Source organism: Panthera onca, chromosome B3, assembly GCF_046562875.1.
Source record: "Panthera onca isolate mPanOnc1 chromosome B3, mPanOnc1 haplotype 2, whole genome shotgun sequence".
Lineage (NCBI taxonomy): Eukaryota > Metazoa > Chordata > Mammalia > Carnivora > Felidae > Panthera > Panthera onca.
This window is the reverse complement of record NC_138344.1, coordinates 115,664,827-115,687,980: the sequence shown is the minus strand read 5'-3', so window position 1 is coordinate 115,687,980 and position 23,154 is coordinate 115,664,827. Positions and strand designations below refer to the sequence as shown.

General features: G+C 41.8%; 1 protein-coding gene across 7 annotated transcripts in view; it reads right to left on the bottom strand.

Moving 5' to 3' along the window:
- The window catches only part of PCNX1 (pecanex 1), a 163,960-nt gene extending 146,570 nt beyond the window's left edge, over nucleotides 1-17,390 (bottom strand). For all 7 annotated transcript variants that reach the window (XM_078448070.2, XM_078448074.2, XM_078448072.2 and 4 more), the window contains exon 1: nucleotides 17,027-17,390. In XM_078448070.2, the coding sequence (XP_078304196.2) occupies nucleotides 17,027-17,179 (153 nt within the window). In that variant the 5' untranslated portion in view covers nucleotides 17,180-17,390. The remainder of the gene's footprint in view (nucleotides 1-17,026) is intronic.
- Between the last annotated feature and the right edge of the window lie 5,764 nt (nucleotides 17,391-23,154).

The following is a 23,154-nucleotide window of genomic DNA, read 5'->3' as shown; positions in this document are numbered from 1 at the left end:
ATATATGGTAAGTGAATTAAATTAGAAAGAAGGAAAAAAAAAATACCATATGATCTCCCTTATGTGTGGAAACTGAAAAAAAACAACTGACCGTGAAACAGAGAAAACTGGTGATTACCAGAGGTGAGTGGGGTGGTGGTGGTGACAGACAAAATGAAGAAACAGAGTCAAAAGGTAAAAACTTCCAACTATAAATAAGTGGGGAGGGGGGAGGTGCCTGGGTGGCTCTGGTGGTTACCCAACTCTTGATTTTGGCTCAGGTCATAATCTCATGGTTTGTGAAATCAACCCCCGTGATGGGCTCTGCGCTTCCAGTGTGGAGCCTGCATAGGATTCTCTCTCTCCCTCTCTCTCGCAAAATAAATAAGTAAACATTTGTAATTAAGTCATGGGGATATAATATACAGTATGGTGACTACAGTTAATAATACTGTATTGATATCTGGAAGTTTCTAGGAGAATAAATCTTAAAAGATTCCATCACTCACACACACACACATACACACACACACACAAATCTAACTATGCATGGTGACAGATGTTAACTAGACTTGTAATCATCTCACTATATACAAATATTGAACCATGTCCTATACCTGAAACTAATATGCTATATGTCAAGTATATCTCAAGACAAAACAAAACAAAACAAAACAAAACAAAACAAAACAAAACACCCAAACTGAAGAAGCCCTTTTGGTACTGATGCATGTATGTTTAATATGTATTAAGTGTGAAGAACAATATATAGAATATTGTGGTGGAGGAATCTGAATCTGTAGGTTGTGGTGAGAGTCATACAGGAAGTGCAGGTACAAAACTGGGAAGATGGTGGGAAGGTAAAAAAGGGCAATTTTTTAACCACCTTTTTTTTTTTAAGTTTATTTATTTATTTTGAGAGAGAAAGAGGCTGTGCAGGAGGGGCAGAGAGAGAGAGAGAGAGAGAGAGAATCCCAAGCAGGCTCCACAATGTCAGTATGGAGCCTAATGCGGGGTTTGAACTCACAAACCACGAGATCATGACCTGAGCCAAAATCAAGAGTTGGACGCTCAACCAATTGGGCCACCCAGGCACCCCATCAGCTTTTAGAAGTGTGTGTGTGTGTGTGTGTGTGTGTGTGTGTGTGTATGAGAGAGAGAGAGAGAGAGAGAGAATCTAACTATGCATATTTATTCCCAATTTAAAAGTTAAATAAAAACATGATTTTTTTTTTTAAACAAACCTTTTACGGGGAAGATCTTCATAAGCATGAAGAAAACTAGTAAACATGACTACTAAAAATGTTAAATTTATATGTCCAAAAACCCAAACATAAAGTTAAAAGACAAAGTAGGCAGATTTAATATACGACAAAGCTAATTTAAAAAAAAACTTTTTTTTAATGTTTATTCATTTTTGAGAGAGAGACAGAGCACAAGCAGGGGAGGGGCAGAGAGAGGAGGAGACAGAATCTGAAGCAGGCTCCAGGATCTGAACTGTTAGCACAGAACCCGACGCGGGGCTTGAATCTATGAACCACGAGATCATGACCTGAGCAGAAGTCAGACACACCCAACCGACTGAACCACCCAGGTGCCCCACAAAACTAATTTTTATACGTAAAAAGTCTCTCAGAAATCACTAAGCACAACAACATGACTGACTTTCAGAAAAAGATAAAGCATACAAAAAGCAATTAAAAAATATAAATGTCTACCAAGCATATGAAAAGATACTCGTGGGGCAGCTGGGTGGCTCAGTTAAGCCGCTGACTTCGGCTCAGGTCATGATCCTGCACTCCGTGAGTTCGCTCCCCATGTTGGGCTCTGTGCTGACAGCTCAGAGCCTGGAGCCCGTTTCAGATTCTGTGTCTCCTTCTCTCTCTGCCCCTCTGCCTCTCATGCTGTCTCTCTCAAAAATAAATAAACATTGGGGCGCCTGGGTGGCTCAGTCGGTTGAGCGTCCGACTTCAGCTCAGGTCAAGATCTCACGGTCCGTGAGTTCCAGCCCCGAGTCGGGCTCTGTGCTGATGGCTCAGAGCCTGGAGCCTGTTTCAGATTCTGTGTCTCCCTCTCTCTCTGACCCTCCCCCGTTCATGCTCTGTCTCTGTCTCAAAAATAAATAAATGTTAAAAAAAAATTTTTTTAAATAAATAAACATTAAAAAAATTTTTTAAGAAAAAATATTCAAAGAACTTATTAAGAAAACACAAATTAAAATGAGATGCCATTTTACACTATTACACTGAAAAAGATTTGTAATAACCAATGTTGGTGAGAACAGAGGCAAACACGTCCTCTCACAAAGGTGAAAATATAAAATGGCATCGCTTTTTTGAGGTGTAGTTTGGCAGCAACTAGGTGAATTTTAAATATGTAAATTCTGACCTAGCAATTTCTTTTCCAGAAACTCATGCTATATACTCCCACAAATAAGATCTTACATACACAAATGTGCACCACAGCACTGTTTGTTCTTATTCTGGTCTTTTACTTTAGAACATGTTTTTATTACAGACTGTAGATACTCATACAGTTTCTACAGATAATGTTATTTTCATGATAAAAGTCTAATAGTGGTTTTTTTAACTGGAGGGTGAAATGCTCGAGGAATATTCCACACTGAGTAAAAAGTGCTATCTTACATGCCAGTACTTACTACTGGTATTATCAGTAGTATAAAAGTTCCCACTACAGCCCGAATCAAAATTATTCAGTAATTTATTCACTGCTGAAAAATGCAGATGACCTAAACCAACAACCTCGTCAGGAAACAATAAGGTATTTTCAGACATTCACAAATCAGAGACTAATACCTCCCGAGCTAGCGTCTGTTAGCCTGAGGTGTCTAACAGAATCACCTATGGGCTTTTCTGTTGGTACATTTAGGGGAAGTTGCTTTTCAAAATACACATGTCCAGAATCTCCCCCCGGGTACCGATTTATTCATATGACGCAAAACAGGACCTCAATCAAGCAAGTTAATTCCCAATTATTAGACGGTGGGTTTAGGGTTGCAGAAAGGCAGTGACAGCTCTGCCCCAAGCCTGTGTCCTGTGCTCCAGGCCAGCAATTCTCGAGTGGAGCATCAAGACGGATACCACTAAGAAACATAAAAAGACTTTCCAATAATCTCCCAAAGCTGCTCAATAACTTCCTATAAAAAATTAAATAAAAGGCAGAGATATGTTGGCCTCACTCTAGCCCATGCTGTGATACGCATTTTGCTCCAGGAGAAGGAGAAGAGATGAGCGGTGACTCAGAATGAACAGAGTATTGGGGACACAGCTTGATAATGGATAATTCTAATTCTCCTCAACCTATTAGTAAGCAAAAATACATAAAGTTATAATTAGTTGAAAGCCAAATGCCAAAATAGTGGGAAGAACTATGTGGTGCATTCTGTGATTTTACAATTGCTTTGACTTTCCTTATTTCCTTCTTTTCCTTACTCCTTAAAGACACACAGATATGTCTTTAATAAGGAAGAAAGCCAAAAGACACATAATGAAAGCCTGAGTAACAATGACACTGCATAATGATATGAACAAAAATTATGGCAGTAAAATCTGTCAGTAAATATGAAAGATTCCCAAATCAAAGGCAAAGGAACAATGAAAGGGAAATTTGCAATACAACACTACTCATGTTAAATATCATGCTGAAATATGTAAATTCTAGAAACTCTAACTTGGGACAATAAAATAAAGTTTAAATTTACAGGAACTACAGGGGCACCCTGGGTCACTCAGTCTGTTGAGCGTCCGACTTCAGCTCAAGTCATGACCTCACGGTTTGTGAGTTCGAGACTCACATCAGGCTTTGTGCTGTCAGTGGGGAGCCTGCTTCAGATCCTCTGTATGGCCCTCTCTCTCTGCCCCTCCCCCGTTCGCACTCTCTCAAAAGTAAACAAACATTAAAAAATATGTACTTTACAGAAACTACAGAGACTAGACAGGAAAAAAAAACATGACACCACAATTAGACAAATCCATAACGTAGACATTCTATAATTAGCCTAGACTTTTTAAAAAGTCAATTGGATGGAGAAATGATTAAACCCTAACTGGAGCCCTGGCTTGGAAAAACTAGCTATAAATGATATTTTGGGGATAACTAGGGAAATTTAAATATAAACTAGGCGTGAGATATAAGAGAATTATTAATCATATTCAACATGATAAAGGTGTTACAATTATGAAGGTGAAGCCTGAAGCACTTAGAGGTGAGGTGTCATGATGTATCATGTGTGCGTGTATGTGCAAGACAGAATGTGTATATCGATGTGTGTATGTGCAGATATATATCTTACATTAGTACATAGCTGAAGCAAATATGATCTTTTGAAAGGTTCATTATCTTCGAATCTAAGCAGAGATCATGTATTATTCTTCCAACTTCCTTGTTCATGCGAAAATCCTTCATATTAAAAAATTACGCTTATTCTTCCATAGCACAATACTGCATCTTTTAATATTCCTGTGGCACAGGGACTGGAAAAAAGTAAGACTTTTTGATAATACAGCATAATATTTTGAGATCAGCTAAATTTATTCTCACTTTTTAAAAATCTTTAAGTTGGGGATTTCCTTACTAAAATGCACCCAAAAGCTCTCTTTACTCCCTTGCAAAGTTCACTAGCGTTCTGTCTTAAAGGTCTGTGATGATTGTGGAAATGATGTGCAGGGCTTCATCTGCGATGTATGGTGTGGCATAAATGAAACAGTACAAATGATAACTGGTTTATCTGCTTTTTTTTTTTTTTAAGTTTATTTATTTTCAGAGAGAGAGCATGAGTGGGGCGGGGGGGGGGGGGGGGGGGGCGGGGCACAGAGAGAGAGGGAGAGAGAAAATCCCAAGCAGGTTTCCAGCATGGAACCCTATGCAGGGCTTGAACTCAGGAACCATGAGATCATGACCTGAGCTGAAACCAAGAGTCAGACGCTTAACCAACTGAGTCACCCAGGCACCCCATTTGGGTTTTTATTTCTTTTTATATCCTTTCGTTTAACAATTCCAGATACTTATTGAGAGACAGTAATATGCATAAATGATACTGTGAGAAGTTAAAAATGTAATTCACTGGGGCACCTGGGTAGCTCAGTCAGTTAAGCTTCCAACTTCGGGCCTAGGTCATGTTTTCATGGTTCATGAGTGCAAGCCCCACATCAGGCTCTGTGCTGACAGCTCAGAGCCTGGAGCCTGCTTTGGATTCTGTGTCTCCCTCTCTCTCTCTCTCTGCCCCTCCCCACCTCTCAAAAATAAATAAATATTTAAAAAAATTTTTAAATAATAATTCACTGAGAAAGACTTAATATGTTGGATATGTTATAATAAAGTACTTGGTAGCTGAACAAATCACTACATTTAAGAACATATTTTCTTTTAAAGAACAGTTTTTCCCCCCAAACAAAAATTTATTTGCCTGCTGGGAAGATTATGAGAAACACTGTTCCAACTCAAATAACCAAACTTATAAAGGTCCCCCACCATAAAACCTACCACAGTGCCCAGCATACTGTAAACGTTTTGAATAAAGAATTATCCTTTGCATAAAGCCTTCCAGGAAATATTTGCATCCTCCTTCCAATTCCTGAACACTGTATGACACATAAGGAATTAGTCATATTTATACCTTGTAACCTGGGTATGAATTGATCTCATGGGCTCTAATTTATAAATTAGGAAAAACAGCATTATATAGGAATGGACCGTCATCCATTCTGCATGAATGATATCTGAAGTCTTTATCGTCTTTAGGATTATTTCATTTAATTTTTCATATTTGAAACATCTTAACTTTAAAATAGCCTAACACAGGTTAATGGTCAATGCAAGATTCAAAAATCATTTAGGATACACTCCTCTTTTGTCCATTTCAAATGTATCGATCCCAGACATAAAATCTTCTACTAATTGTTCTTATACAATTTGATAAGTTGTTATGAATTGTAAAATTCCTTAAAAAATAGACTCCCAGCATGGTAAGGGAAAGCAGTAAAAAACCCATATTAAAGATGATGATACTAAATGCAATTAAGTATCCTGGATTGGATCCTGAAACAGAATAGGAACATTAGTGGAAAAACCAGTGAAATCCAAATAAATTCTAGAGTTTGTTAATAGCACTGTATTGTTACTTTCTTTGTTTTAATAAATGCACCATGGTTATGTAAGATTTTATATTAGAGGGAGCTGGGCAAAGGGTATACAAAAACTCTATGCTATTTTTGTAACTTTTCTGTAAATCTAAAATTATTTCAAAATATAAAGTTTTAAAGATAACTTTAGTGGTTAAATCTGTTTAGTTTATGTCTAGACAACACACAGGGGGCGAGGAGGGGTAGGAAAAGGAAAACACCCAGATACATAATTCAAGCTTCTCAAATCTGTGACTAAGCTTCCTGCCTATTCTCAGCGCAGTTGGCACTCAGGGTTCTATTTGGTTTGTACAAAGCTCTATGGAATAGAACTTTTTTTTGCCCCTAAAAACCTCAAACGGAAATGGCTTGCTTTTCCCTAGGTTTTTTCTTTCTTATCATAACACAAAGCAACGGAGACTAGCTAGCACCAACAGTGTAAGTTAAAAAAGATACAACCCCTCGGGTTCTAGCGATAAAGGAAGATAAGAAAAGTCTGACCTGTTTTACAATCCTACCAAAGAAAGCATTTCACCAACTTTTTCAGGAAACAAGCAGAGGAACCAGAATCAGTAACTACTAATTTTACTGTGATTTAGCAAAATGCACCTCTATATTAACGAAGAGCAGTAGGAAAATATTTGTTGTAATCTGCCCTTTCCCATTCCATTACTCAATGCGATTCTTGTTACTGTTCCAGGGTATCTCGGGGCGTCATAGCCCACCTACACAGTAACTCTCTGAACTCCCCAGTTATGCAGAGACACAGGAAAACCATTTGATGTAACTCAAATAACAGAAAAAAGCAACCGATCTCTTCTCAAGGAAGCATTTCTGCTTATTTATCAGCTGCCTGCTATGAAAGTGAGAGTACAGAAAAAAATCAGATAAAAGATGTTATGTGATATATGTTAGTGCAGTAAGCATCCTTAATTTGTACCAAGTTTGAATTAAAAAGTACTTCAAGGGAAACTGTAGCAATAATCAAAACAGAGTATTACTGAAATGGTTTTATATGACATTCCACTGAATAAGAAATTTACAACAGTAACACTGTTTGGGAAAGTGCTGAGCGGAGGTGGGAGGTACTCTCAACACTGGTGATGAAAAATTAGTACATCCTTTTAAGAGGGCAATTTGTCATTTTTGACCATTTTCTCCTTTTTCAAAACACTCTCTTTCTTTGGCTTGCGTAACAGGTTCCTCTCTTCCATTTCCCTCTTGCCTTCTTGTCTCCTTCACTGATTTTAACTGCTGTTAGGCCTTGGAGTTCTGTCCGAACCACCTTCCTTTTAATGAATTATACTTTCTCTCCAGATCTTGTCTACTTGTGGCTTGGAGTTAGCCACTGTAGGTGACAGCTATGCAAAGGTGGTAACTTCTAAATAAATTTTACCCCAAATTTCTCTCCTGAACATTCCTCTACAACACTCTGAACTCATGTTCCTCAACTTCAAAGGCATCCTCAAAGTTGCCTGGCAACCCTACCACCCCTTGCTCATCAGTTCACTCCCCCACCCTCTAAAACTTAGGACAGCATCTCACCTTCTGGAAATCCTCCTTAAACCTTGAATGCCCTCCTGACCTCTCCCCTCACTCCCAACAGAAAACACTCCACACTTCAAGATTATCATCAAAATAAAAACAGATCTCCCTCAGCTTTGACCACCAACTGTTCATCACTTCTTCTCCCCACATCCCTCCTTTCTGAGGATGATCTCTTACTGCCTGTGCTCTTTAGACCACACAGTTATCTTGCCTTCTCAGGAACCCTGCGTTATTATCCATCATTCTTTCATTCATGCTCTCTCTCAATATAAGGATTCACTCATAAACTGAACAATTATCAAACACAGATATGCATATCCCTTGATTCACCAAGTCTACTTCTAGGGATTTATACAAAAGACTAGCACAAAGATTTAACTGCGAGAATATTCACCCTAGTGTTTTCTAAATAGCTAAAAAATACAACCTGTAAAATAGCAGGAAAACGATTAGATACACCGTAACACATCTATACTAGGACCTACTACACAGCTATTAAAACTGTTACTTTTCTTTCCTTACATGGAAACATTCACAATTTACAGTCAAACAAAAATAGAAGGCTTCACAACAGTACAAATTTTATGAGCCCATTTTTTTAAGAAAGCATAATACATATTTATAAGCTCCAAATACACTCTGGTTACTAAAATGTTCAACTGACTGGGTGAATGGGATTACAAGAGGTTTTTACTTTCTTCTTTTTACTTATATATAATTTTGAATTTAGCAAAAACATCTATATACATAAAGATTCTATTGAATTCAGAGAAAATCTAAATACTAAGCAAATACAAGACTACAAAAACTGAACTAAGAGAATAAGGTATGCAATTATCATTAATGTATTTTAAATTAAAACATGTTCTTATTTGGGGAGAGAAAACGTTTTTGATATTTAATGAAGTTTTCCAATTTCTTCTGAGTCCCGATAAAAATTACCCTCACGTTGGAGTGATACCTTTTACATAAAGCCAAAAGAGGTCCTTATCTACAGGAGACTAGATAAAGATGAACAAACTTTAATATATTCATACAAAGGAATACTGCTCATCAATAAAAAGGAACAAGTTAATGGGGCACCTGGGTGGCTTAGTCAGTTAAGGGTCCTACTCTTGATCTCCTCTGCCCAGGTCATGATTTCATGGTTCGTGTGTTCAAGCCCCTTGTCAGGCTCTGCGCTGTGTCAGTGCAGAGCCTGCTTAGAATTCTCTCTCTCCCTCCCTCTCTCTCTCTCAAAAATAATAAACTTAAAAAAAAAAAAAAGAGAGAACGAACAAGTTACTGATATATACAATATGGATAAATCTCAAAAACATTATGCTGAGTGAGAAAGACTTACACAAAGAATATGCTACATGACTTCATTAAAATGAAGTTCTAGAATTAGATAAACTACTCTACCATGGGAAAAAATGAGAATAAGGGTGAGAGGGTTGACTGGGAAGGGCAAGCAGGAAGTTCCTGGAGTGACATTAATGTTCAACAACACGATGGTGTTGCACTACACAGGTGTGTGCATTTATCAACATTCAAACTCATCCAACGGTTCGCTTAGGATCTGTGCCTATCATAACTCTAGCAGATGGTACGCGTGCAGAAATGTTTCAGGGTGATCTATACTGATGTCTGCAAGTTACTTCACAAGCATCCCCCTTAAAAAAAAAAAAAAAAAGGTTAATAATTCTCTCTCTCTCTCTCCTTCTGCCCCTCTCTCCCACTTGTGTTCTCTAAAATAAAAAAAAATAAAACAAAACCAAGGTCTTAATAGCTAGAGGGATACATAGACATATAATTAAAAAAGTTATAGAAACCAGGTGGTGGGTATAATTCTTCCAACTTTTTTATTCTCATTAAAAAAAATGTTGGAAAAATTTAACTTTCAATAAAGTCAGCTAGCAAAGGCAAACTACCTAGTTAAATGTATGCATTTGAAAGCAGGAAAAGAAATAGAAGAAACCTTCCTAGTTTTTCAATTACCAAATGATTTTACAGCTTGGAGTAATTTCTCAAATGGCAGAAAACATCCCATCTTTAACAAAAGACACTAAAACATTTTAGCAATCAATTGCCATTTCTATAAAGTCACAAGCATTTCTGCACGTTGACAAATATGGATGCTTTTTGGGAACTTCATTTGTAAACCATCTGTGGACAATGACATAATAAAGAGATAAGAGCTATATCTATGTCATAACTAATTATGGAAACAATTACATGAACCTTGATACTAACTATTGAAAATACTGGTATGAAAACACACAGGATATAGGTCGAAACAGACCACCAACTATTCATCAAACTTTTCCTAAAGGACACAGAAAATAATAAATAATGTTTAATTGCTAACTTATAATAATGTTTAATTGTTAACTTATAATACAATAACTTTCCTAATTAAACATTTTAGGAAATATAAATTATAAACTATGACAATTTCAGTTTCAGTCATCATAACAAAATCTTGTTTACATTGATCTTTAAAATTTTTTTTTAATTTTTTATTTTAATGTTTATTTATTTTTGAGACAGAGAGAGGCAGAGCATGAACAGGGGAGGGTCAGAGAGAGGGAGACAGAATCTGAAACAGGCTCCAGGCTCTGAGCTGTCAGCACAGAGCCTGACGCGGGGCTCGAACTCACGGACTGCGAGATCGTGACCTGAGCCGAAGTCCGCCGCTTAACCGACTGAGCCACCCAGGCGCCCCTAAAATATTTTTTTTAACGTTTATTTTTGAGAGAGAAAGGAGAGCATGTGCCCTCAAATGGGGGAGGGGGGAGGGGGAGGGGCAGAGGGAGAGGGAAACAAAGAATCTGAAGCAGGCTCCCTACTGTCAGTGCAAAACCTGAGTGGGGCTCAAACCCATGAACTGTGAGATTATGACCTGAGCCAAAGTCCAACACTCAACTGACTGAGCCACCCAGGCGCCCCTAAAATATTTTTAAATCTTTGCTAAAGAAAATGACATGAAGCCCTCAGAGAAATCCTTACTAATAAAGGACTTATTCTGTAGATGATAAACATCAGCTATAGAAGATACAATAAAATCACCTGGAAGAAAAAAATTAAAACCTTCATAAATTTGTTATGAATATTTTAGTTTCTGAATATAATCTATTGATTTTACAGTATACGTTACTATATATCATGCGTATATATATTTGTGAAGTTGCACATACAAAAAAACTATATATGCTACACTTTGAATGATTTAAGGTAAGGGTTTTTCAACAGTCATTCTGCATTTAGTTTTTCAATAATTCTATATCTTATTTTTGTCACGCACACAGACACTGAACCTAACCCCCACGTACGCTGTAACTCCACCATATATATAATACAACCTACCACAGTAATTTCCCATCCCTCCAAATTCTCTACCAGTTATGCTGATAAGTCTAAAGAAGGTTCACATATATTATAAAAGATTCCTTCAACAAATATTTATTCAAAGCTTAATATAAGCCAAACATGAGAACTGACACGGGATGTACAATGACAAATAAGTCACGTGACCCCAGCTTACAAGGTAGGGACGGAGGGGAATGAGAGATAGCAAATAAGTAAACAAAGACAAATATATGTGTTTATGGACAGAACTGTGAAAAAAAGTTACAGGAGGGAATGATGTTCAAAAGAGAGAGAACCTGCTTATGGTTAGCAGGTCAGACCTCTGTGAGGAGATGATATTAAAGCCCAAGTCCTGATGACCAAGCAACAGCAGGCTTTGTTGTAAAGAGCAGGAGAGAAGAGTATCCCTTCAGGAGTCATAGCATGTGCAAAGGCCCAGAATGAGGAATGAGCTCAGTAGGTTGAAGTAACAGAAAGGCCAGTGTGACTACGGCACAAACTGCAGACAAAGGTGGAACTGGTTTCAGGGAGGGCTTAGTAAGAATGCCGGAGTTTATTCTAAGTGTAAAAGAAAATCAGTGAAGAATATTAGAAAGGGAGAATGACACAGAGTCTTTTCCTTGGTAGAGAAGGAGTTGTAAAAGAAAGAATGGAAGCTAAAGTAGTACAGACAAAAAAAAAAAAAAAAAAAAAAAGGAAACAAAACAAAACACCAGGGGAACTAGGAAGTGGAAAGGAAGGCCTGAGATATTCTGACAAGAGAATCGGTAAGACTGGCTCACAAGGCAAGGGGGAGGGAGACCGTATGAACAACTGCACACACGATGGTGCTATTAACAAGGCTGACAGAGTAAGAAAACAAGTCTGGTCCTGACGGTGAGGGGAAGGTTTAGCAGGGAATCAAGAACAATTTAGACAGGATACCTTCGAGATGCCTGTAAGACAGCCAAAAGGATATGATGAGTTAGGCAGCTGGATTTAGGTCAGGGGATGGGACTTAGGGGCATATTGATCGAGTTCTTTAAACTGACCTGGGTGTCCATAAAATACAAACAAATGGGCCACACTCCAGATCTTGTGCATCAGAATGACGAGTACATGCACATTTTTAACACGGTCAAGTGATTCTGGTGTCAACTGGAGTCTGAGAAGCACCTGTGTAAATAGTCTAATGTTATAGTTCATCACCTAGGGATATAACTCTTTGCAGAAGAAAACAATATGTCGAGCAATAATGGTTTGACTAATCGAGAGTTATCTCATCTCCTCCAGACACACAACATTATAGAGGAAACACTGTTCTAATTAGCCATTCTTTCAAATGACATTTACTGAAGGCCACTCTGAAAGTGAATAATTTCATTTCCTAAATATTTCCTTACAAAATACACAAGAAATGGCTCACGAGTAAATCAAGGTCCAGAAAGGTAGGGTCTCTCCCAAAGGACACACAATCAAGAAGAGCCAAAATTCACAAATCAAGATAACACCAATTCCAATCTGCTTTCCACCACACAAAAATGCCACAAAGCTCATGACTATAACATTCACCATCTGTCACATGTCATGTGCAAAAATGATTACAGTTGACCCTTGAACAAGGGTTTGAAGTACATGAGTCCACTAATATGTGGACTTTTCTTGATAAATACAGTGCAGTACTGTAAATATTTTCTCATGGTTTTCTTAACATTTTTTCTCTAGCTTACTTTATAACACAGTATATAATACATATAGCATACAAAATACCTTACTTGACTGTTTATATAACCAATAAGGCTTAGGGTCAACAGTAGGCTATTAGCAGGCAAGTTTGGGGGGAGTCAAAAGATATACGTGGATTTTCCACGGAGTAGGGGTTGATGGCCTTAACTCCCATGTTGTTCAAGGGTCAAATGTATAACAAGACAAAGTGGGGTGAGTGCCTTAAGAGGAACAGAAAGGACAATGAAAGTAAGAAGGAAAAAATTACTTTTTCATTTTCACTACTGAAAAGTTTCATAATTGCAGAAGCTATAAACTCTTACCTTTCAAAGCATCCACAAAAGCTCCTAGTAGCAAAAGTGTTTTACTCCTATACAAAAAGCACTAAGACTCTACCTAACTTAACCTACTACCTCTTCATAGACTTTGGGCCTTTAATTTAAAGGAAAAAAAAAAAAAAGCTACCTATACAATGGCTACAAAGGCCCTGTATAAATCTAGCCCTTTAATTGCTAGATTAAACAAAAGGTCACAAAACAGGTCATCCACGACTAAACTCAAGTGTCCTCATCAGTTAAATGAGAACACAGTGTTTGGGATAAAGAACCTATACACTTGGGGTGCCTGGGTGGCTCAGTTGGTTGAGCGTGTGACTTCAGCTCAGGTCATGATCTCGCAGTCTGTGAGTTCAAGCCCCATGTCAGGCTCTGTGCTGACACCTGGGGCCTTGAGCCTGCTTCAGATTCTGTATCTCCCTCTCTCTCTGCCCCTCCCTCTCTCTCTGCCCCTCCCCCACTCATGCGCGCGCTCTCTCTGTCAAAAATAAACATTAAAAAATTTTATATAAAAAAAAGAACTTATACACTTAAAAGTCACTATCATTTATAGTTATTATTGGGAGAACATACACATAATAATCTATAACTGTTAGAGATTTTATGTTTTTCCATCTTTTTTTTTTTCATGTTTATTTATTTTTGAAAGAGAGACTGAGCATAAATGGGGGAAGGGGCAGAGAGAGAAGGAGATACAGAATACGAAGCAGGCTTCAGGCTCCAAGCTGTCAGCACAGAGCCTGACACGAGGCTCAAATCCATGGACCGTGAGATCATGACCAGAGCCAAAGCCGGACACTTAAGTGACTGAGCCACCCAGGCGCCCCCGTAAGAGATTTTATTTTTATGTGAAATGTTGAATTTTGCTTCAAGTATATACTTCCATCTATCTCAATACTATACAACTAGTAATGTTTCTTCAAATGCTGGCAAATCCTCTTTGCTGACTCCCCCTAGACAAGAATCAATCGTCTGACTCGAAACTCAGGGCCACTCTGTACTTACCTTTTCACAACAGTTCTAATGTTTGTCAACTATTCATTATCCCCAAGCTAGACTTTAAGTTCCTTGAAGGCAGAAGCTGTGTCTTGTTCATTTCTAATCATTCAACACCTGAGCAGTTATTACGTGTCTTGCACTGATCTAGGTCCTGACAACAAAGCAGTGAACAAAATAGTCTCTGCCCTCCTCAGACCATATACTCCAAAGAGATAAAGAAATATTAATATAGGGGCACCTGGGTGGCTCAGTTGGTTAAGTGGCCGACTCTTGATTTCGGCTCAGGTCACAATCTCATCATCGTTGAGATCCAGACCCATGTCGGGCTCTGTGCTAACAGCAAGGAGCCTGCTTGGGATTCTCTCTCCCTCTCTCTGCCTCTTCCCTGCTGACATACGTGTTCTCTCTCTCTCTCAAAAATGAATAACACTAAAAAAAGAGATACTAATATATATCAATTAGTAATAAACATTATTAAATAAAGGAGAAAACGAGGACTAGAAATACTGTAGGAGCTACTCGGTTGCTATGTTACATTGGTTATCAAGGAAAGCCTCACATATAACTGAAATCTGAATAGGTGGAGAAAGTCACACAGATATCTTCAGGAGTCATCCAGAGAGAGAGGGAGAAGAGCAAGTGCAAAAGCCCTGAGGCAGGAACATAGTTGTTCTGTTGGGAAAATTCTAAGAAGGCAAAGTGATGGAGTATAACAGAGGGCAGGCTCTGAGGGAAGAAGAGTGCCATGATCTGATTTATGTTTCAAAGAATCACTCAGACTCCTGTAACAAGAATAGAGAACACAGAAGCAGTGAACCTCATTAGAATCCTGCAATTATCCAGAGGAGCCATAAATGGTGGCTTGAACCAGGTGGGCGATGACGAGGACTAGCTGGATTTTAGTTAGGTTTTCAAAACAGAACTCACAAAATTTGATGAACTGGATGTGAAAAGAAAGATGAATCAAGGAGAGATTTTAAAAGATGAGGAAGAACAGAATTACCATTAAATAAGACAAGAAAGTCAGAGAAGCAGTTTTCCCAGAATCTAGCAAACTGCCCAGGACATAGTGGACGCTCAAATATTTGTGAATTAAATTCAACTGAATAAACTCCCAAAATGAAACAGTAAACTCAATGTATTGCTCTCTATTTATGCTAATTTCCTTTAGTAATGTTTGCTGATTACACAGCGACTTAGCCCCTAACACAGCTCAGGTGCTCACATGGAAACCTTACACTGCAACACAGCAACTAATCCTTGCATCTGAAGTACCAGTTTCAGTTTTAAGTTCACAATTCTCTCGGATGTAAGAGAAATCTGCCATGAAAGCTCTGTGACAGCCTGAGGATTCTTATACCCAAAGTAATTAACCTGTTCGTTAATGATGTCATATTCCTGGAAGGTAGAGCAGTGCAAATAGAACCCCCTAGGGCAGAATTAATTGAAAATTATAACACTTCACGACAAATTTTCAGAATGGGACAAGACTGAACAAGTCCCCTAAAAAAAATTATAAAATAAGAAGTCATCAGCATTTTTTAAAATGTCCTTTTTATCTGCAGCAATAAGTCCCTTCAAAACAATTTTGATGTAAAACTAAAATCTGCTTGGGAATATAAAATTTCGCACGTCTTCCCCCGAGCAGGCACTTTCCTGCCAATCAGTGAAAAGGAGCTTCACTTAGGAAAGGATCGGGTGTTCTCACTCATTACAGCACTTCTCAGGCATACTCCCAGATTTTCTAATCCATCGCCTTTACTATAGCTCCATAAAGAACCACAAAGTTAACAGAAATACATTAAAAGGAACGCTCCTAAAACAAAAAAGTTATCATCCTTTCCTCCCTTCCGGTTACTTTAAAAATTTAACCAAAGCTTAAAAATATTAACTGAAGTTTAAGTATCATCTCTCTTCCACATTAGTCACCCTAACGCCCCACCCTAACCTAATGTGTTTAAAAACACAAACAAACAAAACAAAACATGCGTACAACTTTCAGAGGAAAGACAGCGTAAAAACAAGCCCAGATCGTTCGGAGAGGCTGATCGTACTGAATTTAGCAACAGGCAGCACTTCCTTTTTCCTATCAGTAAACGGCCTTGAACCAATCCAAACAAATCTGAAATGCCAGCCAGATTCCCCGTATCTCCCCCGCTCCCTCCTCCCCAAAGCTGGCCTGGAAACACAGCAGCCGCTGACCACAGAGCTGAACAGAAAAGAACCAGCACAAACAATGATTTTTGGAGGCAGGAAGGTCAGGAGCCAGGTTTTCAAACACCACCTGGTCGCGAGTTAGAGCCCGGCCGCCCCGCAATTACATTCCCCACCGAGCGGCACGCACTCCTCCCCCGCGCCGAGGGCCCCGCACGCGGATTCGAGGCGAGGTGGGGCGCGGAGAGAGAACCGCCTCGGGTGAAGGGAGTGCCCAAGGGGTGCCCGGGCGCCCGCGGAACGGAGCGCAAATAAGCACGCGTGCCAAGGATGAATGCGGCGTCCCTTAGGAGCACAGTGCTCGGCGCCTGCCACAAAACGCGGAGGGCAGGGAGCCCCAGTCGGGCTTTCCTCCCCGGGTGCAACGGGCTGGAGGGGCTACAGGTTCAGGACCCCTGAGAAGGGGCCCCGGAGGCTACTACTTCCCCGTAAAAGGGTGGGGCGCACGGGGACGCAGGTAGGGGCTGCTGCTACTGCTCCGTCCCTCCTGTCATCACCGACGTAGGGGCACCCTAAAGAGCCGAGGGGGGGGGCTGGGTGGGGGAGGGGAGCACTAGAGCCAGCGGGGCAGTGGGCCCGAGGGGGCGGCGGGCGGGCGGGCGCGCGCGCGCGCCGGGGCGAGGAGAAGGCGCGACCCCGGCCCGGAGCCCGGGAGGCGCGAGCAGCCGCCGGACTGCGGAACGCCAGCGCTGCCCGGCCAGCGACCAGGGGAAGCGGGAAAGGGGCCACCCTCCTCCCCGCCCCCACCACACTCACCATGTAGAGGGTGAAGGGCAGGCCGAGCAGAAAGAGCCACAGGTAGAGGTGCAGCGCGTTCACGAAGGTGGCCTGGTGCGGGTCGTAGTACCAGCCCCCGCTGAGCGCGGCCCACACCCCCTGCCGGAGGATCTGCAGCGTCTGCGACCCCATCCCCACCCGGCGCCGCCGCCGCCGCCGCCGCCGCCGTCCCCGCCCCGGCCCCAGCTCGGCCTCGGTCGCCGGAGCCCGCAGCTGCCCCGTCTATCCCCCTCCGGAGCTCCGGGAGAGCGGGCCGGCGCTCCGGCGGTCGCTAGGGCTGCTGCAGGAGGAGGAGGAGGAGGCAGCGAACGAGAAGGAGGAGGAGACCGAGGAGGCGGCGAGCGGCGGGGCGGAGGAGAGTGGAGAAGAGGAGGAGACCAGCCTCCACAGCGCCGCCGCCATCTTGTCTCCTAACACCCGGAGCCGGAGCCAGGCCCCCGTGCCCGCGGCCCGTCAGCGCCGCCGCCGCCGCCGCGACCCCCGCCGGCCGCCAGCCCTGGGCCCGGCGGAGAGGGAGGCCCGGCGCCCGGGAGGGACGGGGAGCAAGCCGCGCCCCCTCCAGCCCCTCCTCTCCTCTCCCTCCGCCCCCCGGGCCGGCTCTCCGCGGGTGCGCGCAGCGCCTCGGCTGCGGCGGGCGCCTCCTGGCGGCGCCCGGGAGAAGCGCGCGCAGACGCGGGCCGGGCCCGGGACTGGGGCGGGGCGGGGGGAGTTGGGGTGGTGCTGGGCTCTGGGAGACTCTTTTCTGCCCCTGGCAAACCACCCTGCCAAGTGCCTTGACCAGTCCCCCCAAACGGGGACCGTCATACTCCCAAACCTTGTCTTTAGAACCATGTCAGCATCCTGGCTGACGTTTTATCATGTTTATTTTAGTTAACACCTGGGAACAGTGAGGCTAATATCTGCGATGCTTAGTTGAAGGCCATGCAGAATTCAATACAGCTGGTGACTAGTGAAAAGTCACCAAGGCGCTCAATTTGAGCAAGAACTGTGTTGGCCCTTGGAGGGAGCTGGGGGCCCTCGGGTGAGAAAAACAGCCACGCCAGGATTGCGAGGATTTACTACTAACAAAGACAGATAAATTAATAGAAATTTCAAGAGACGTAACAGTCTAGGGTAGACAGGTTTATCATTCTATACACGGTGATTTTATATTTTCATGTGCTGTAACTTGTAGCCATTTTTATTAATAGGCCAATCTAAACTGTGGGTCTTATAGCTCTCTTACTGCTGTAGAGACTGGGAATCATTCTTGCCTCTTTGGAACGTTTGTAAGGTATTTCTGATCTCATTGAATGAAATTTTTTTTTAAGTTTGAAGTTTGAGTTTAATTATTATAGCAATAAAAGTACTCTATACGCCTGCATTAAACCTGCTGGAATTAATCAGAAATGCAAGAGAGCCAAAAGAAACTGGTGCTATTTTAAGAAAAGTATTGAAAAACCATTGCAATACCTCCGGGGGCCATACCACTTTACGGTTCAAATATGTTCATTCCCATTTCATCTGACCTGCACAACGCTAGGGGAAGGACACACAGAAGCTATCCTTATTTTATGCATAAGGAAACTGAAGTGTAAAGAAACTGTGTCCTCGTAAGTAATGGTGGTTTGAGAAGACCTCTGAAACCAGCAGTCATTCTAACTGCTGCAACTGAAATTTAATGTAGAAGTTTATTTCTCAGCAATCCACCTCATCCATTCAGACAAGAATTTGAACTGATCAGTACTGCTAGGCAGCTTTTGGTTACCTGTGGCCAGTTTAAACATATGACCAATGGCTCTCAAGTGTATTCTCAGGACCAATTGTGTCACCACACCTGAGAACTTTGTTAGAAATGCAAAGTCTCAGGCATCGCTCCAGAGAAACTCTGGGTGTGGGACCTAGCCATCTGTTTATTTATTTTCAGAGAGAGAGCACAAGTGGGAGAGGGACAGAGAGAAGGAGAGACAATCTTAAGCAGGTCCCCGCGCCATCATGGCAGAGCCTGGTGTGGGGCCCGAACTCAAACCATGAGGTTGTGACCTGCACTGAGATCAAGGGTTGGAAGCTTAAGTGACCGAGCCACTCTGGCCGGTCCCACAACAATCTGTTTTAACAAGCCCTCCAAAAGATTACAATGTACCTTAGAGGTTGAAACTACCATTGTAGAACATTGTCCCCAGCCTTGATTTGTTTATTTCCTATGACCACAAAGCCATCAAGTTCCAATAAGATGCCTTCATATTGTGAGACACAAATGAACACTGGCCAAAATATACTTTAAAATATATTAGTATGTCTGGGGGCACCCTGGTGGCTCAGTCAGTTAAGTGTCCAACTCTTGGATTTGGCTCAGGTCCTGATCTCACAGCTCGTGGGTTCAAGCCCTGCATTGGGCTCTATGTGGACAGCACAGAGCCTGCTTGGGATTCTCTCTCCCTCTCTCTTTCTGCAACACCCCTCCCTCCCACTCCCGCTCCCTCTCTCTCTCTCTTTCTCAAAAATAAATAAACATAAAAATGTTTATGTCTGAAAGCACAATCAAGTTTAAATAATGTAATTTGACAATGAAACTAGTGGTCTTGAGGCTTGGTTTTAGACATAAGGTATTGTCAACTGTTCATTTGTTTCTCCTAAAAGAGACAGGAAAGCTCTCTGAGCAGGTTTTGGAAGTGATCCCAAGCACTTCCAACACAAACAAAGATGTAAACAAGGATAAAATTCCAGTACCACATCAGTTTCCACACCAGCGAATATCTGCTTTCGTTTAATGTAAAAGGATTAACTGTAATAAGGGTGAGGTAGACTGGAAGAAGCGGAGACCAGACCTAGATACATCATGGAATTGGAGGCAGACCCAGCTGGCGTGATGAGCAGGCAACCGGAAGACAGTATCTGAAGGGTAGGGCACAGGCAGCGGCCAGGAAAGCAGCCAGCATGACGCTGGTTCAACACAGAGAATGCAAGTGTTGTAAGCCAGTGGGCAGCTGGAACACAACCTTGGGAAATCCAGGAGCAGACAAAAAATTGGGAAATTGTGGCAGGCGTTAAGAAAATATGTTGCTTGTAGCAAAGCCCCAGCTTCAGTGCTGTCTTCCAGGTCTGGATTCCTCTCCTTATAAGGAATTGATGAAAACAAATAGAATTCAGGTCTTTGAGATAATGTACTAGACAAGCTTGCAGGGCAAGGACTTGGGCTCAGGGTGATAAGACAGGTATCCAAAGGCTAGATGTGGCAAAGGGAGACATAAAAACAAAGCAGGAACTTCATACCCAGAACTGAGACTAAATTTCACATTGATCACGGTCGCCTTGTACTGAGGTCTCAGAATGTTAATACAGAACTCTCATTCCCTTCCAATGTGGCTGGGATTGATCCAGGAGCCTAGAGATGAGAATCGACTGACAACCAGCCACTGAGTGAAAGGGGGCCAGCAGAATAAGCAGGCCCAGAAGGCAGGGAAGGCAGTTATAGACTACATTTTTCAGCCCTGGACTGGCAAACGCCTTTTAGAAAAATGCTTATTAGCTAAGTTAGCCATTGAAAGAATTCAATGAAATGGATGACCTTTTTGAAAGACTGACTCAGTCTTTGGAGTGGGGGTGGAAGGAGAGAACCCTACAATGCTTTTTATCTGGAGCTTTCAACATGTTTATGAATGCTGCCACAATGAGCTTTCTATTTTATGGACAGGGAGCCAAGGCACAGAGAGGTTAAATGGTTTGCCCAAGGTAATATACCCTAAATTATAAGAGCAGGACAAAAACTGAGGAATCTAATTTGCTAAGTGTTAGTCCTCTGAGCCCTGCACAAAAGCTATTAACAATGATACACTTAGCATGTCAAAGCGGCAGTGACATACTACCAAACCACCACCTGACTTTTGCTCATCTTTCAGCTAATTCTATTAAAATTATACTTCCTGACTTCATGGGCCCCTTGAGGACTGGGGATGCTCTGCCAGCGTGTGCTTCTCTCCTGCCTGAAAGGAACAAAGCTGAGTGTGCAAAACCTTCTAATAACCCCCACGCAAGCCCGCCTCGGAGCAGAGGCAAACAAACCGCAGCTCTGGTCCATTTATGCAGCAACAATTACATACCTTGGACGTTATTGCCCAAGTGTCCCGCCAGCAACCTGAATGTAGCAGGTATCCATGGTTTCTCCCTCAACCCAAACCAGCCCTTCTTCTGATGTGTTTCTCTTCATGAAACCGGTATTTTCCAACTAACTCCAACCTGAAACCTCACATACCCTCCCCCGTGGGCTAAAAAGTAAAGCACCTCATCCTTCTTGGAAATCTCAAGAAGATTTTTTTTTAACTTTTTTTTTAACTTTTTAAAAAATTTTTAAATATTCATTTATTTAAGTAACCTTTACACCCAACATGGTGCTCGAACCCACGACCCTGAGATCAAGAGTTGCATGATCTTCCATCTGAACCAGCCAGGTGCCCCGCTACTGGGTTTTTTAAAATATCAATTCCATGTGAGGAGGTTTTGTGTCATCTTGAGGGGATCTTTTGATATATCTCAAAATCCCAATCCACTATTCTTTTTTTTTTTTTTTTAATTTTTTTTTCAACGTTTTTTATTTATTTTTGGGACAGAGAGAGACAGAGCATGAACGGGGGAGGGGCAGAGAGAGAGGGAGACACAGAATCGGAAACAGGCTCCAGGCTCCGAGCCATCAGCCCAGAGCCTGACGCAGGGCTCGAACTCACAGACCGCGAGATCGTGACCTGGCTGAAGTCGGACGCTTAACCGACTGCGCCACCCAGGCGCCCTTCCCAATCCACTATTCTTAAGCTCACACACAACACTTTTAGGGCAGGACAATGAAAGGAAAGGGGAAGTGTATAAGATATCGTAAAACTCCCCAGATGCTGGTAATCCCTGAATTAGAAACAAAATGCACATGTATTATTTCCCATCTTTTCACATTTAAGGATTCTTCTATCTCAACGGATGTCTGATGTGTTTGTACCATATTAAAGGTCTTGCTTACCTTTCTGTTTCAGCCACAGTAGCGTAATGCTGGCGGGACCTGTTGGACCAAGTGATCTCGCTGGGTGATTCCCTGAAGAGCTCACCTGATTGGTAGCCGTCAGTGTCATCTAGAACACCTGCCTGTAGTTACGCAGAAAATGAGAGTTGTCACCTCTGGAGGCTGGATGTCTGGTTCTTCTGGCAAGAACATTCCTTGGTGGGAAGTGGTGGCCAGTAGTGGAAATATTACGGGGTGTGCGATCAACCTGTGTTTCAATTCAGAGTCATCTACTTTCTAAGTCTGTCCTAGCCCCAAATCAAGAAATCCAAGCAGAATTGAAGAATTCTGGGAAATTAGGGGCGCCTGGGTGGCTCAGCCGGTTAAGCGTCCGACTTCAGCTCGGGTCACGATCTCACCATCCGTGAGTTCGAGCCCCGTGTTGAACTGAGCTGAGCTGATGGCTCAGAGCCTGGAGCCTGCTTCCGGTTCTGCGTCTCCCTCTCTCTCTGCCCCTCGCCCGTTCGTGCTCTGTCTCTCTCTGTCTCAAAAATAAATAAACGTTAAAAAAAAAAAAAATTCTGGGAAATTCAATGTGGCGGACTCATTGCATTTAGTTTTGATAGTTTTTTATTTATTTTTAGTTTTTCGTTATTATTTTTTTAAGTAGGCTCCATGCCCATTGTGGGGCTTGAACTCACGACTCTACTGACTGAGCCGGCCAGACGCCCCTCAATTACTTTTTCTAGCAGCAAAAATAAACAACGATGTAATAAAAAGATCTGTCCCTTGGAGATTTTCCATAGCTTTCTTTATGGAAACCTCGACAGCACGTGGGAATGTATTTCTTATGAATTTTGTTTGTTCTTTTGGCTTTGTTTTTGGTTTTGGGTTTTATTTTTGTTTTTGCTTTGCCTGTTGTCACTGGGATTCAGCAGCTGTTAATATACATCACCATTTTCTAAATATGCACAAATAGTGTATTTTGTATATATGTCCCAGGGAATGATATCTTCAGGATGAAATCTCCCAATTAAATCAGTAGAGATCATGATGCAAACTAAAAGCTCCCAGTCCATCCAGTTTTCTCTTTCTCTCAGTATTTCCATTGTTTAAACTCATTTTGCTCTCACGTCCTGTGACA